This window comes from Mus pahari, chromosome 3 (genome assembly GCF_900095145.1).
Source record: "Mus pahari chromosome 3, PAHARI_EIJ_v1.1, whole genome shotgun sequence".
NCBI classification, from domain to species: Eukaryota; Metazoa; Chordata; class Mammalia; order Rodentia; family Muridae; genus Mus; species Mus pahari.
Window position 1 is genome coordinate 87,817,157 of NC_034592.1, and position 12,844 is coordinate 87,830,000.

Below are 12,844 nucleotides of genomic sequence, written 5' to 3' on the forward strand. Positions count from 1 at the left end.
ATGCAGTCCCCAGCACCACTGTGTGGAGGAGGAGCAGCAGAATGTCTGTTCTGGAAGGGTTTGTGCCTCACCACTCCACCTCCAGCAGAGCTGATCCTAGCTGAAAAGGCATGTCCGCTTACAACTGGCTCCAACCTGTTCCTCTGCAGGTGTTAGGATTAGATGAGGAGTTAGCCCCCTAGGGTCATATTAAACAGGCACTTTTAAACAAATATTTAATCATTTTTAAAAACAGAGGGGCTGGAGATAGGAGAGACGGGTAAGAGCACTTGGTGTGGAACATAAGGGTACATATGTGAAAATCTTGGTGTAAACACATGCAGCCCTGTGGCCCTCGTCAGGACTGTGGGGGCCAGAGACAGGATCACTGGGGCTTGTGGCTGCCACCCTGGCTCCAGTTCAGTAAGAGACCTTCTCTCAAGGGAATAAAGTAGAGAATGACAGGAGCAGGACACCCCGTGTGGTGCCCTCTAGCGCGCGCACTCACACACACACACACACACACTTCTGTGGGGGGAAAAGTTAACTCTTCCTAGGACATAACACTAATAGCAACAGGGGTGTTTGATCAGTTACCCCAGGACAGCAACTCAAGACCATGAGAGCCACTTCTAAGCTGTCAGTCTGTTGCTACTAGCAGCTAGACAAGAACGAACAAAGTTGACTTCTTATAGGAGTCCTTGGGTCACAAAGGCTGGATGTACAAGCAATGAACCCAGGGACAGCAGACAAGGCAGTTATTTATACATCAGGACTAGGGCCTGAGACCTCTATACCAACTTGGAAGCCACCAGGGTTATTCCTGGGCCTCCAAGGCAAACACTAGGCACTCAAGGCTTATGGCCTTCCCTGGTTCCAGCCTCTCCTGATGCTGTGCTCTCTATACTAAACTGGGTTCCTTTCTTCGTAAGAGCCCCCTGTGTAGACAAAGGGTTGGCAAACCAGAAAGTTCCCAGAGATTGTGCTCCCTTCTCCTAGCCTCGGTGCACACGCGCAATCGCTTGGTCACTCCAGCATCCTCTCAGATTGTCAAGACCAGATGAGCAGTGAGAACAGGCGGACACTAGCCCCTTATAGCTTAGGGGTGAGGAGACCATGAAGGAACCCTCTTTGTTCCCCATCCTGGTGACATATGCAGAGCTGGCCCATCTGACTTCACTATGACTGTGACTTCTCCTGAGACAGAAGAGCTTTACAGATGTCATTCTGTGTGTGTGTGGGGGGGGGCGTGTGTATACACCTGTGTGTGTACATATAGAGGTCAGAGGTCAGCCTCAGGTACTAGTNCATAGTTACCATTGAAGTCAGACTTCCTGATTTGTAAACATCAAGTTAAGCTCTCTATAGTCAGGAGGGGGGGGGGGGGGGGGGGGCAGGTGGTGAGGTCTGAAGGAGGCATGCCCTTTCAGGTCTGAAGGAGAGACAGCGCACTGAGACCTGTTCAGGACATGGTTGAAAAGGACCTTGACTGCACACAGTGGCCATCCTGGTCAGGCTGAGAAGCCCAGACAGTTACTACTTAGTGAGCACCTCCAGCTGCACAGCACAGGCTGTGTAGCCCACGTGAGTCTGGCCAGCTCGGGCAGACTGGGTCCACTGTTGTAAGCCAGGCCCTGGTCTAAGCAGCGCCTATTCTTTTTCACCCACACTGTTCCTCATGGCTGAGGGATGTGGGTGCCATCACTATTACTTGTAATCTACCAAGATAAAGCCACGTTACTTTGTTATAACAGAATATCCAAGGCTGAATAGTTTATAAAGAAAATTAATTTCATTCAGGAGGCAGAGGCAGGTGGAACTCTTGAATTTGAAGCCAGCCTGGTCTACAGATCGAGTTCTAGGACAGCCAGGGCTACACAGAGAAACCCTGTCTCAAAAACAAAACAAAGAAGAAAAAAATTTTCTTACAGTTCTGGAAGCTGCCAAGTCCAAAATCAAGAGGCAAAATCTGATGACAACCTTGTTGACTCTGTAGACAGGGTGGCTCCCCAGGGTGGCTTGTCTAAGGCACAGCAGGCTTTTCTAACAGGCCTCCTCTCAAGCTGATTCACTAAGCCCTCCTAACCACATTACCTCTAACAGTTCCACATAAAAACTGGAAATTTAAACCACATAGTGTCCAAGATCTGAAAAAGGGTTAGGGCAGAGCCACAGCCAAGCTCATGTGGGCAGCCTGGCCTCGTAACCTAAGGGTTGCAACCGTCTCTAACCAATAATATGAATCTTAGAACTCGGCAGGAGAGATGGCCAACTTTCAAGGGACTACAGTACCACTGGGTACCCGCCATATCTCCCGCAGGTGCCTAGGCCAGAACTCCAGCCATAACAATCAAATAACAAATCAGCATAACAATGGCTGATACCCAGGCCTCCACTTCTGACCTGGCAGCCACACTCACCAGGCAAAACAAGTTAAACATGAAACTTTCACAGACAGATTTTATAAGCACTGCAGGCAAATGGTCCTCCCAAGACATCATTTATTAAAAATATTCTCTCTTCCCTCATTTCTGGAGCAAGAGTCTTTCTCGATAGTCTCTCCCAAATGAAGAGGCAACCGAAAGGCATCTAGGGCTCAGATGTTGCAGCCTACCTAAGGGCTCAGCCTTTCCTGGGCCGCTGAGGACAGCAGACCTGCCCCAGGCAGCCATGGAAGGGAAGAGCAGGAGAGGCCCTGCTGACCCCGCCTCAATGTCAGGACAAGTCTGCAGTGGGGCCGCGTGGAGCTGGAGCACAAGGAGGCCAGGAGCCAGCACAGCGGCCACAGCGGGAGCAAGCCAAAGTCAGACTGACCTGGGTGGAGCGACAGCCCCTGACAACGCCAGAGCTTTGCCCACACCAAGCTCTAAGCAGCCTGCTCAGGAGTGACTTTGTCTTCAGTCACGGCGGGCATACAGATGGAACAATGGTGCCTGTCTCTGCTGAAGGCCCTCGCCACTGTCACTGTCCACGCTGCTGCCTGGCCTGGCCCAGCAGAGCACAGCTCAGAAGTCTGGCATCTCGCCTCACTACTTCTTTCGCTTCAGTTTCATATCCTTTCTGTTGTTATCTTTCTTCTTCAACTTCTTGCTCTCTTTGGGTTCTTGTTTTGTTTCCAGCTTCCTTTTCTTGTTGCTGGAGGGAAAAAAACACACCGCCAAGGACAGAAACAGAAAGCATTAAACATCATAGGTCTGAAACACTGCAAGCTGCTGTTTGAAAAATCACCCTCACCCGACAGACACCTAGACATGTTCTCTGCGGCCCTTTAGAGACAGCTTCATGCAGGCCTGGGACCACGTCACACAGGCCCACCCTGACCAACTGTGGAGTAGCCCAGGCTCTCTTCAGAATACTGAATGGACTCCTGTCCCAACACCTCAAGCAGGTACCTAAGTGGCAGACAGAAATCATGCCCACTGCATGGAGCCCCTAGATATCACCCCAGAGGCAGTTGACCCCAGAGGCAGTTTTTAGCACAAACATGGGATCTTCAAGGAAAGCCAGCGTCCTTCCTAATTCACTGCTATGAACTGAATTTTCCTAAACCAGTGGCCAAACTCCCAGTAGTCGTGACTCGGGAGTCACTGGCAAGCCTCATGCCAGGGCAGCACAGGGATTGAGCAGGCACCTGCCTGTTAGAAGCCCTTGGAGATAAGAGTCTCTTAATGGCCTTTTCCCAGGAAACAGACTCCCTATGGAGACCACTAATATCGTTACCTCATGGGAGAACCACTGAGACGGACAGGCAGAGGCTGGACAGACAGACGGCTCAGTGACTGAGTGAGCAAATGCTGCTCTCTTTCCTCCCTGAGCCAGGGTCTTCAGGGTCTTTCTACGTAGCTCTCACTGGCCTAGAGCTCACCAGGCTAGCCTCACACTCGGAGACCTGCCTGTCTCTGCCTTCTGTGTGTCAGGACTACAGATGTGCACCACTGTGCATGGCTCAGAGCACTACTCCTGCACAGGGTTCAGTTCCCAGTGTCCGTACAGTAGCTCTTAATTATTATAGCTCCTGCTCCAGAGGACCCAATGCCCTCTTCTGGCCTCCTCAGATACCAAGCATACACATGGTGCACACATGTACACATACATGCAGGCAAAACACTCATAATATAAAAAAAAATCTTAAAACAAAAAACAAAACAAAACAACCAACCAACCCAAAGGCAAGCCTCAGGAGAGGGCAGGCTTACTGTGTGCACTTCACTTCATCTGAGCGCCTGGGATGGGAGCCAGCGTGACTCACGAGGCTCCCAGTAGCAATTGCAGTGGGAACTGAGCTCAGGCTCGCTCTGCAGAGCTCAGAGCCAGGATTCTCACAGTAGGCTTATCCTCAGGCCTTTTGTGATAGTCAAAACCACTGGCATAGAGCGAAATGCATTTGTCACACTGTTCAAACCACAGGACACACTGACAGCAGGCCAGAGGTCCCTGGAAGGTGTGGCTGCCATCAGCACCAGAACCCTCCAAATCCTGGAGTGACATAAGGAGATAGAGGGGCAATACCTGACTTTCTGAGATTCATCCCACAGACACTGTTAACCTGAACGTTCCACGTCATAAACTCTTTGGGAATCGCATTGGTAATTATGACGGTGCCAACAATTCAGCCTTCCCACAAGCACGAAGCGGCCATGCTAGCCTCATGTGTACAGGCCCGGGCACAGGGGCTCTCCTGCTAGTCCTGAGGGAACACTAACATTTGCTATATGAAAATGCACCACTCTGCAGATGAGACACTGAAGAAACGAACGGTGTTCAGTGACCTCAGGATGCCTGAGGTGGCCAAGGAAGTGAAAACTATTTTAATTCTGATCCTTTCCTTGCCTGTTGCATTCTCTGTCTCTTACTTACATTGTCTCTCAGAAGGCACAAGGTAAGAGGGTACCACAAGAACTAGAGGCAGACACCGGAAGCCAGCTGTGGCCCAGTATGAATGAGACTGGCCAAAGTAAAACTGGGTCTTTCTCAAGACTTAGCTGGATGGTGAACGACTTGCCTAGCATATAAAGCCCTGAGCTTGATTGCCAGCAAGGAAAAAAGAAAACAAAAACAAAAACAAAAACAAAAAACACCAAACCCACAACCAAAAACTTAAAAGCAAGCCCATACTATTATTTATTTCAAACAAATGGTTTTCAGTTTCTATGAAAAGTAGCTACAAAAAGCTGCATAAAGAAAGGTTCCATCTTTTAAGGCATAAAAGAGTCCTAAGACCAAGGATTTTGAGAACTGCTGGCCCAAAGGAAGGACAAGGTGACCCACATGACAGACTCTGCAGTGGACACACCTGGCCCAACTCCGGCCCTGTCGTCCCTGGGGCTGAGTACAGGAAGGAAGAGACCCAAGCCTCGGGCACTGCTGCTTTAGGTGTGCTACCAAGGTGGCCCCAGAGAACTCACGAGAGAACCATGACACCATGACACCTCCCTCAGTATTTGCTCCTGCCTCCTGCTTCCCAGGAGCAGCTACAAAGCCCAGCTGTGTGGGACACCAGGCCCTTCCTTACCTTTTCAAACTAACAATGGAGGCATTCTGCCCTGCTTTGCTCAAAACTTCATTCCACTCTTCATCGTCCCCACGAATTACATATCTGTAAGAAGAGGGGAATGTCAAAGCCTGTCAGAAGAGAGACTGCTGGAAAGAAAATATGAAAGTGATAAGATGCCCAACCCAGGAGACACCAGAGCCGCACAAGCAGTAAGCTGCAGAGGGGGTGACAGGCAGACAGCCAGGTGTAGTCCCACCTGGTGGACCAAGAGTGGAGGAAAAGGGGTCACCAGGGACCAGTGGGAAGGCAGTGTGCCACAGCTACCTTTACCACCACCTGTCATCACTGTCCTCACTGTCAGCCCCTGTCCCCCAACCTCCACCGACCCACTCTGCAACCTCTCACTTCTTTCAGATAAAGCAGTCTTGGCACATCAAAGAGAAACCAGCTTGACACCCTGAAATGGCCTTATGGTACTGCTCAATCTGATCAACCACTGATCTGGTTGCAGACAAGTTCTGTGGCTCCCAGCCTCGAGTTAGTTACGGGGGAAGGCCTGAAGCACCAGATCTGTCACCCTGGGGTGGGTAGAAAGGAAACATCACAAATACAGCTCCACAGGAACACAAGGAAGACAACAAGCATGAGGAAGGGACTACCCCAGGTAGAAGGTCTACTCAGCCTCCTCTTCCTGGAGGGGCCTGGCAGTAACACAAACCCAAAGTGACAAGAACTCTGGGATCCTGGGAATGAGACAGATTGCGAAGGTCTCAGCTGTGGTACTTGTGTAACAGTTATGAGCCTGCGGGGTGTGCGGTAGGACCCCTCTAGCAAAGTCTGCAGGCCGTGGAGGCCAGGGAAGAACTGATTCCCTGAGAGCAGGAGGGGCTTACTGAGAGAGGTCCATGTCCTTCAGTTTCCCAACTTCCTTCTTGTGTTTCTCCTGGAATTCCTTTGCTGCTTCATCCTGTGGTCCACAGCCAGAGAGAGCAGGGGTAAGAGAGGAGGAGGAGCGGGGCAGGAGGAAACACTCCCTCCTGAGGAACACTCACAGCACTAAGAGCAGCTACTATAGCTTCACAGTATGCCCACCTATAAAGTACGCATTTGGAAAAGCATCCAAAGGGTAACCAACGTTTGCAACAATAGCCTCGAGGCTCCCACACTCACACACTCAGTGAGAACCACACTAGCTCTGAACCTACAGAGTGCCACTTAGTTAAGTTAGTGCAGAGGACCCAATCCTTCAGTTGTTCTGTATTCCAGGCTGACCTGAAATTCTCTAACAGCAGCTCAAGCTGGCTTTGAGCTGAACAACTCTCCTACCTCTCAACCTGAGGAGACAGGAGCGCAAGGCTGATGTGTATCAGCACCTCCAGCCTGCAGGACAGCTCCGAGGCAGCGGAGGAGGGTGGTCTACATCTGTAGGCTAGCAGTGGCCCAGGGGAACACTGGGACCTCTAAAGCAGGGACATACCAGATCATCACTCAGGGTCTTCACAGTGGGCTCCATGACCACATCCTTCACTGCTGCCATCTGCTCCTCAATAGCCTTTTCCTGCACATCACTGAACAGCTACAAGGACAACACCACAGGAGGGAAGAAAAGATGGAGCAGCAGTGATCTGTCACTCACTCTTTGGTGTCTTAAAGAAAAGTACTCAAAGCAATGCTCCAGGCATTAGGAACATAGCTGATCACAGTACAGCATAGAAACAGGCCGAGGATATACAAATCCCAGCAGTGGGGTCTCTAAGAAGAAACCCAGTTCAGACACTTTGGCTGACACTCCACCCACCCACACCCACCGTGTGTGTGTGTGTGTGTGTGTGTGTGTGTGTGTGTAGATCTGTGCAAACACATCTAAGTTTTAGTACTTATTACAAACAAAGAGTGGATGTGTTATGTTACTGGAAAGACCAAAATCCTGCCCACGGTCCACGGTCACCTTCACAACTTTGCGGATGATCCGGTTGAAAAGCCCCATCAACTGGCCTGAGGGTAGCTCAATCTCCTTCTCCAGCTGATCCACGGACTTGTGCTGTAGGCCAATTCCCAAGAGAAGAGCCTGGAGGAAGGAGAATCAGCTGGACTGGCTTCCAAGACAGCCTTGCGCATTACAACAGCCTAGAAGGGCTCTGCCCATTTGATGAAGCCGAGATCAGGGAACAGCGGGGGGGGGGGGGGGGGTGTTGGCATCTTTTCTTCCATCCTGCAACTAAGGCAGGAACACTCCTTCCTAAAATGCACTTTAGCTCACACTGTCCCAAAAAACACTGACTTCACAAAACAAAAAAACAACAAAACAAAACAAAACAAAAACCCCAAAACCATACATCCCAAGTCCAGGATAGCCTGGCCTTCTGGTAAGGCGGCAAGGTGGCGGGGAGAGTGTGGGTTCAAAGTATAGCAGTCTGCTTGCTAACAATACAGCCACATTGCTCACCTCGACCTGCAGGGTGAGGATGGGCCAGGGCTAAAGGCACAAAGCTACTTCCAAGCACTCATCTAAGGGCCCAGCACCAACAGCTCCACTGTCCTCCCTTTCCCCCATGGAGTCCCAGGTGACCTACCGACTGGGCAGCCGACAGGGCCAGGTCCCCTAGCTGGTTCAGAAAGTACAAGCGGGAGATGGCTGGGATAAGGTCCATGATGAGGTGATAATCAACCATGTTCCGAGAGTACATCTCTAGCCGCTTCAGGTCATAGGGGAGAAAAAGTGCTTCCAGATGTTCCCGGCCTAGGGCTGTACAAGCAACAAGAGCCCACCAGTCAGTCAGGGCAGTCTGCAGCCCTCACCGGATAGGACACAGCACACAAGGCCATCCAGGAAGGGGCTGGATGGCTCAGCAGTTAAGTACATTCACTACTCTTGCAGAAAACCCAGAACCCACATGTGGAAATTCACAACCAACTATAACTCCACTTCCAGAGAATCTGACGCCCTCTGACCTCCACAGGCACCAGGTACAAATAACATAATCCCAGGCTGCTAGTTCAGACAACCACCAATATGCTAGGTCCAAGAAAGACCCTCGTGCCCTAACGTTCCAAGGACACGCCTCCACTCTTCCCTATTTGTCACTCTTTCTCCAGGGTCACCTTACAAAAGCTCAAAGAACCCAGATTTTCCCATCAAAATACAACCCACAAGACGTAAGTAAATATACACATAAGAACATATTCGTAGCCACGGATATACACATAAAAATATATATATAAATGTAACTGTTAATAGAACAAAATGACTGACTGCTCATGATCTCTTATACAATTTTTAAAATTTTCATCCATCCAACTAGACAATGATTTCTATGCTTTCTAGCTTTATAAAGCTATATGGCTTTATAGTTATATAGCTCTTCTATATACCAGTCAGAAGGCTGAAGACATATTCTTGGTGCTATTTCATAAATACGCAAACACAGAGTCCCAGAGACTGAGCTAGTTCCCCTCACAGCCCAGGTTTCAATCAGGTTCCATAGCTAAGCACTGTATGAACTTCTCTTACACCCGAAACCGAGGCACAGCCTGGGCAGGAGAGAGGCTTGGGAGCAGCAGGCAGCATGGAGACTGTGGACTAGAGCAGCTCCTGGGGTGACAGCTCACCTGGCTGGGCTGACTTGGCTACATTCCTGTTCTGAATGATGTTCAGAGACAGGGCAGGAGAGAAGGTGCTGAACTGGTACGACAGCAAGGCCAGGAACCGTCTTCGGAAATCTGCAGGGCACAGCCAGGCAGTTAGCAGTCTGCAGGTGCCCTGGCCTGTCACCTCACTGTCCCCTCTCCACTCCTCTGGTGTTTACCTTTCCAAAATGCCGCCAGCCAAGTTCCCTGCTCAGCCTCGTCCTCATCGGCCAGTGTCTTCAGCATAATGCAGGAGTGTTCTCCAGTCAGGTCGTTCTAGGGGACACACATTATTGCTTGGCACCAATGTCCTGGTGTTCCCACCCTGCCCCCATGGGCTCGCACGGTAGGCAGCCTCCTAAGAGGCCATGGGATTGGAGCAGGCCCAGCAGGTCTTTAGGTCAGGCCTGACTTCTGCTCTGCACCCACTCCTTTCATGTAAACTCTGAAGTCAAGGCCATGAAGGCAGGCTTCAATCCCTCATCCTGTCTGTGAACTTCATTCCTTATAAAGCAGAAACTTCCCAACAAACTCAAGAGACACCCAGCTGGCAGCCGGTGTGTTTATACATGCTTTGTGTAAGAGACAGTCTTGCTATATAGCCTATGCTGGCCTCAGACGCTGGATGCTTCAAGCTTCACTAGGGGTTGACATGGTGAAGGTTACAGAGTTTTGGACCTTTTACTAAATAAGTTCTCAGGACTGCATGGCAGCATCTAACGGCAGCAACAGGTCAGAGCAAGCAGGTCAAGGGACAAGGACAAAGGTCAAAGGGACAAGGTCAAAGGACGCCTATGGCCTATCTGTGGCTCACAGATTTACATCCTCCCTGCAAGCGACTGCTGCGAGCATCTGTCTATCTAGACAAGTATGCTGACAGGCACGAGCCCATCTCCGCTCCCTGCCAGCCCGCACGGAAGTCTCCATGCCACATGCCAGACTTTAAATGGACATTCACCACCAAACTTGAATACCAGATTTGCATTCTCCAAAAGACACATGTACTTGCCCGCTTCAGCACTGTGGGCCTTGAAAACAGAAGCGACTGGACATCTTCACTCTCTTACTGCTCCACTCACACTCACCATTACCCTCCTGGAGTGAGGGATGAGTTGCTAGCAAACCTCTAAATCCTGGGTTTCAGTGTTCTGACCCCTACAAGGCCTGCACCCCTGTGGTCAGCCCTCTCTGACTGTATCCCCTGTAAATAGTCTCTACAGTGAACAAGGGTCAAGGGTCTTCCACCCAACACATCCTCCCTCATGCACACCCCACAGCTACCCTGCTCTCTGCTCCCTTCCCCTCTGGGAAACAATGCCTACTCATGCCTATATCCGCACCTCCCATTATCACCAATTGTACCAAGCCCCACTCCATCTGAGCACCAGTTCTATCAAATCCAGTAGCCACCTGTCCTCCTGCTCTATGTGATGTCAGCAGCTTCTAAATACGCATCCATTCAGCACGCACATACAACCTGGAGATACCAAGTGCCACAGAGCAGGAGGGAACGAATGAAGGTAGTACTTGTGCTGAGTACCCAGGGTGATCATCACTGAACTCTTAGGGTCCTGTTTGAAACCCACCAAGAAACTTCTCCTATGTTTTGTTGTGTGGTGAACTAGACAGCTTGAAAGTTCCATTTAAGAATGAGAATGCTGGGCTGGAGAGGTGACTCAGTGGTTAAGAGCACTGTTTGCTCTTCCAGAGGTCCTGAGTTCAATTCCCAGCAACTACATGGTAGCTATCTGTAACAGGAGCTGATGCCCTCTTCTGGTGTGCAGGCATAAATGCAGGTAGAATGCTATATATAAAATAAATAAATATATCTTTAAAAATATTTTTTAAAAATGAGAATTCTCCCCAAGCTCCATCTGTCTCTATCCCTGACCACCTTCTTCAGTTCTGGCCCCTTCCAGTCATCTGGTTCAGGTTTAAGCTGCAGGCCAGGCCCCTATGCTACAACCAGCACTTGGCACCCTGAGGAGCACCAGTGTAGTCCACTGCTTGCTGCTTCTACCTGTTAGAAAACAAACTTCCAGCTTCCCCATGCACTGGCTGTTTCCCACAGGCACTAACTGCATTCCAGGAACTCACCGCTGATTCTCACCCTCCCAATCATCTGCTGCACTCAGTTCTGTTCTACACACTTAGGGAACTCCAGCCTGCAGGACTGAATCTACAATCTGACAAATCAGTTCGTGTACCCCTGCCATGTGAAAATGGAGCACAAAGCCAAGGATGTCAGGAAGGAATCGTTCTGTGCCAACCCGCCTCTGAACGAGGACAGCTGTTTGTCCATCACAGTAACACCTTGATAGACAAATACAAAAACACCTGCCCAGGGCACAGCCAGGAGGAGCCAAGGCTCTGTGTCAACTGCAAACACAAACCCAACCCCTCCTCTACCCCAGGCCTCACTTACTGGGGTCTGTCTCAAATAGACAGGAACAAATCCAGCTCGTTTCCAGAACCTACAAAAGGGGGGGGGGGGTGTCACCATTTATGCCTCCTGGAAGCAGTTGAGAAATAAAGGCAGAAGGGACAGGAGGAGGGACAGCAGAAGGGACGCGGGGGGGGGGGGGTTGGGGGGAACAGGAGGAAGCAGCAGACAGCGACACAGACCCCAGCTGCAAAGGGAGACACCACCCACGGAACTGTCATCTTCCACTGCCGTGGGCTGGCTCCAGAGGACAGGCAGGCACTTACTTGAGGAGTCTGGGGGTCAGCCCATACGAAACCCCCAGGTAATCCAGGCGCTCTGCAGGCCTCTCGTTCAACTTGAGGAGTAAGGGAGGCAGATCCTTCCGGGGAGTAATAACTTCTTCCAACAAGCTGACAGCCTAAGAAGAAGACATTCTCCCTTAGCAAAGCAAGAGGCTAGAGGTGTTCTCAAGCCATCCAGTGCACTACACAACAAAACAGGCTTCTTCTGTGTCCCTAACGTTCTCAAATAGGACCCAAGAGTCCAGTGATCACCACGGGTATAGGCCGAAGCATATGTGGAATCACCGAGTTCCCAAGATCAAATGCAGGGAAAGGCTACCAATTTAGCAATGTTTAATACACTTTAGAAGGGACAGGGGCAGGGTTCTAAAAATGCAACATGAAGTTGTGGTTCTGTCACCTGACACCCCTGTGACCTTGGAGAGTAACCCTCCTGAATCTGATGTAAGTCGAAGCCCACAAGCACAGGCACGTTACACAAACCACCAAGCACGTGCGTGTGAAGGCTCGTCACTAGTACAGGCAGCCTTAAGCAAGGCAAAGTGGAACTCTGCGATGTGGGCTACTGCCGCCAGAGGCTGGTGGGGAGAAGTCCTCCAGCTTGCAGACTAGTAAGCACGTTTACTCCCGGAGTGTCTGCTGCAGCAGCAGATGACACTGGTGAGTAGGCTGAAGAAAGTGGCTGGCTGCCCAAATGGAGAAGAGCCCAGAGAACCACCCTCTCAGCCCCAGGACACTGGCTTTGCCAGAACACAGTTACCTCACTGCTCACGGTGTGGATTTCTTGTGGTGTCTCCAAGACCTTTTCCTCCAGACAAGGGAACCGGCCTTCGTAATACATCTGCAGCAGCTGCAGTGCTCGGCTGCCATAGCCCATCTATGAGCACACACAAGAATACAGCAGAGGGAAGACTCTCAGTCTGTTTAAGCTCCTTCTGCCTTACTTCTAAAGCATTTATTCCTGGTCAAACTGCATTTGGAAAAAAAAAAGCTACCAATAAAACCCACTGCAGGCAA

General features: G+C 50.4%; 1 protein-coding gene across 1 annotated transcript in view; it reads right to left on the bottom strand.

The window, feature by feature from the left end:
* Positions 1 to 2,462: 2,462 nt before the first annotated feature.
* The window catches only part of Nat10 (N-acetyltransferase 10), a 38,455-nt gene continuing 28,073 nt past the window's right edge, over positions 2,463 to 12,844 (bottom strand). The window contains exons 19-29 of the mRNA XM_021192152.2: positions 12,588 to 12,704; positions 11,810 to 11,943; positions 11,526 to 11,574; positions 9,280 to 9,376; positions 9,083 to 9,193; positions 8,047 to 8,219; positions 7,422 to 7,541; positions 6,951 to 7,049; positions 6,367 to 6,440; positions 5,492 to 5,575; positions 2,463 to 3,114 (exon numbers count right to left, since the gene is read on the bottom strand). Of these exons, the coding sequence (XP_021047811.1) occupies positions 3,009 to 3,114; positions 5,492 to 5,575; positions 6,367 to 6,440; positions 6,951 to 7,049; positions 7,422 to 7,541; positions 8,047 to 8,219; positions 9,083 to 9,193; positions 9,280 to 9,376; positions 11,526 to 11,574; positions 11,810 to 11,943; positions 12,588 to 12,704 (1,164 nt within the window). The 3' untranslated portion in view covers positions 2,463 to 3,008. The remainder of the gene's footprint in view (positions 3,115 to 5,491; positions 5,576 to 6,366; positions 6,441 to 6,950; positions 7,050 to 7,421; positions 7,542 to 8,046; positions 8,220 to 9,082; positions 9,194 to 9,279; positions 9,377 to 11,525; positions 11,575 to 11,809; positions 11,944 to 12,587; positions 12,705 to 12,844) is intronic.